The 2,875-nt window shown below is 34.4% G+C and overlaps 1 protein-coding gene across 1 annotated transcript; it reads right to left on the reverse strand.

The window, feature by feature from the left end:
• Nucleotides 1-404: 404 nt before the first annotated feature.
• Nucleotides 405-2,481, reverse strand: LOC113312976. Its single transcript, XM_026561710.1, has 4 exons — nucleotides 2,243-2,481; nucleotides 1,828-1,988; nucleotides 1,282-1,716; nucleotides 405-1,111 (listed from the first exon to the last, which is right to left on the reverse strand). The coding sequence occupies exons 1-4, from the start codon at nucleotides 2,479-2,481 to the stop codon at nucleotides 405-407; spliced, it is 1,542 nt and encodes a 513-aa protein (XP_026417495.1).
• Nucleotides 2,482-2,875: the final 394 nt, after the last annotated feature.

Consider the following 2,875-nt stretch of genomic DNA (forward strand, 5'->3'; position numbering starts at 1 on the left):
TTCATCACCAATACAGATACGAATCTAATGATATCCACTTCTTAGATCAATCTTAGTGAAAATTTTTGCACCAACTAACATGTCAATCATGTCATCCAGTATTGGAATTGGAAATCGATATGGAATAGTAATCTTATTAACAGATCTGAAATCAATGCACATCCTCCAACCACCATATTTTTTTATTACTAAGAATGACGGACTTGAACAAGGGCTCTTACTTAACCTGATAAGACCTTTTTGTAGTAATTCATTCACCTGACCATGAATAATTTCATGCTCAGTAGGACTTAGACGATAGTGAGCTAAATTAGGTAAAGGAGATCCTGGTATAAATCAATTTGGTGTTGTATATCTCTCAATGGAGGTAATGTTGTAGGCAATTCATCCGGAAATAGAGCTTTTTATTGCTGAAGTAATGACTGTATCCTTGTTGGAATTTCCACCTCTGCTTTAAAGACTTCATGCGAACTTAGTGTTTGAGAATGCAAAGACTTGACAATAGAAGCCACCAAAGCACTAGTCTTCCCATCACTGTGTTCTTTATAAACTATGACAGACCTTGAAGGAATTACAACTTTTTTCTTCCCATCCTTATAGAAAGTATACGTGTTTTCAAAACAATTACGAACAACACGTACGTCGTATTGCCAAGGTCTTCCAAGAAGTAAATGTGCTGCATTCATATTGATTACATCACATAAAACTTCATCTATATATCCAATGAACGAGAACCGAACAAGACACTTATGTGTTATATTTTCAGATGAAAAACTATTTACCCAAACAACAAAATAAGGTTGAGGATGTGGAGTCACTGGTAAACCCAAATTCTTAACTACATCAACTGCAATGTAGTTATCCATACTTCGACTGTCTATAATCATATCAACTATTTTTCCTCCAAGTGAGCATTTAGTCTTGAAAATACTATTTCGCTGAGAATAAGAAGATTTAAAAAATAATAATGGTCGAATCACTCCAATATAATGATCTCCATACATCTGACCAACTTCATCTACTTCAATAGTCTCATCAACATCAGATTCTTCCGACTCCCTTGAAGTATCGTTAACTAAACCATTATACTTTTTTAAATCCTCTTGACTACCTTGTACCAAGCCATGAACTCGACGACATTCAGATGAAGTATGACTTGACATTTGACACTTATTACATTTTTCTCCTCTAAATTTAGCATAATATTTGGATTTGGGTTTTTCTGAGGAGGAGGAAAAGATACTTGGTTTTTATTTGTGAATCGGGTGTTGGAGGTATTACTTGGTATGGAAGTAGTAGCTTGAGATGGTTGTACAGACTGAAACTCAAGCGGAATAGGAAGAATATGTGAAGGATTTTTGGGTGTTGGAGAATTAGTAAAATTGGTAGATCGAAATTGTTGTCTACCAGGGATATCATCTTGACAAGAAGAGATCTCACTGTAATTATAATATGAAGGAGAAGTTCTGAAGTTACCTTGAAATTTTGGACTTTGTTTAACAGGAAACTTTGTAGCACCAAAAACTCGACGTTCAATTCTGACTGCCTGTTGTATTGCTTCATCCATGGTGTAAACTGTTTGAGTCATTCCTTCTTGAATCACTCGATTCAAACCTTCAATAAACCTTGCTACAAGTTGTTCATCACTTTCTTTAAGCTCATTACGCGCTATCAGACTGTAAAATTCAGACACATACTCGTCTACTAACCTTGCACCTTGTCGACAAGTTTGAAGTTTAATGAAAAGTTGTTATTTATAGTCTGTTGGTAAAAATTTATCTTTTATGAGATCCTTCATTCTTCTCCAAGACTTAATTGGTGTTTTACCAAAATTTTTACGATCTTCACCAACTTTATACCACCAAGCAGCAGATCCTCCCTTGAGTTTGTAAGCTACTAGCTTCACATGAGTTCGTTCTGGTACATCCATAAAGTCGAAAAAAGATTCAACTTCATAAAACCAGTCTAATAACTCGTCTATTTTGAACCTGCCACTGAACGTAGGAAAATCAGCCTTAAGTTTATAATCAGGTAGAGAGCCAGAAGATTTTTGATTTGTTCACGTACGCCTTTCTCCATTCCAATTTCTCTCAAGATAGTCTTCAACATCGTCTTCATTGCTGCTATATCGTGAGTTATCAAACTTTGTGTAAGACTGGTAGTGTTCTCTGTCATATTTTCTATTATTATTATTATTATTTTTACTCCTTCTGAGTTGCGAGTATCATGGTTAACATAATACTTCTTTTCTTCTCGTGAAGCATATCTGGACCTATAATGCTTTCCTTCTTCCTGTGACTTGTTCTCGGCATCAGATTTTTCTTCACCTTCTGATCTTTTTCCACCATCAGACTTATCTCCAATGTTCATCTTCTTTTGTATATCATCTAATACACTTTGCATACTTGCAACATTCTTGTCAAGTTGATCTAACTTATCCGTTGCCTTTGTAAACTCAGCTCTAGTGATTTGCGCAGCCATTGAAACAACTAACGATTTTTTTTTGGTAAGGGATAGGGTTTTGAGTTGTAGAAGCGAATTGAGAATCTTTTTTGATATAAAAATCTAAAAAAGCTTGCTCAATGCCACTTAATGTAGAACAAACTAGAAGAATGCAACACGGAGATTGCAGGTGATGAGAAAAGAAGAATAAGATGAGAAACAGATGAAAATATTAGGTTTGGAAAAGATAAAAGAGATTAATAGCTCTGAACAGAGTTTGTTTAATAACTTGATAAAATATTCAATGAATAATAATAACGAACTAAGCCTATTTATATAGGCATGAAGAAGAATCTAAAAATAGGAAAACACTAAAAGAAATAATTCGAAAAAGAATAAAACAGGAAGTCCCAAACTTGATAAGCAAGTAAGA

Source organism: Papaver somniferum, chromosome 9 (genome assembly GCF_003573695.1).
Source record: "Papaver somniferum cultivar HN1 chromosome 9, ASM357369v1, whole genome shotgun sequence".
NCBI classification, from domain to species: domain Eukaryota; kingdom Viridiplantae; phylum Streptophyta; class Magnoliopsida; order Ranunculales; family Papaveraceae; genus Papaver; species Papaver somniferum.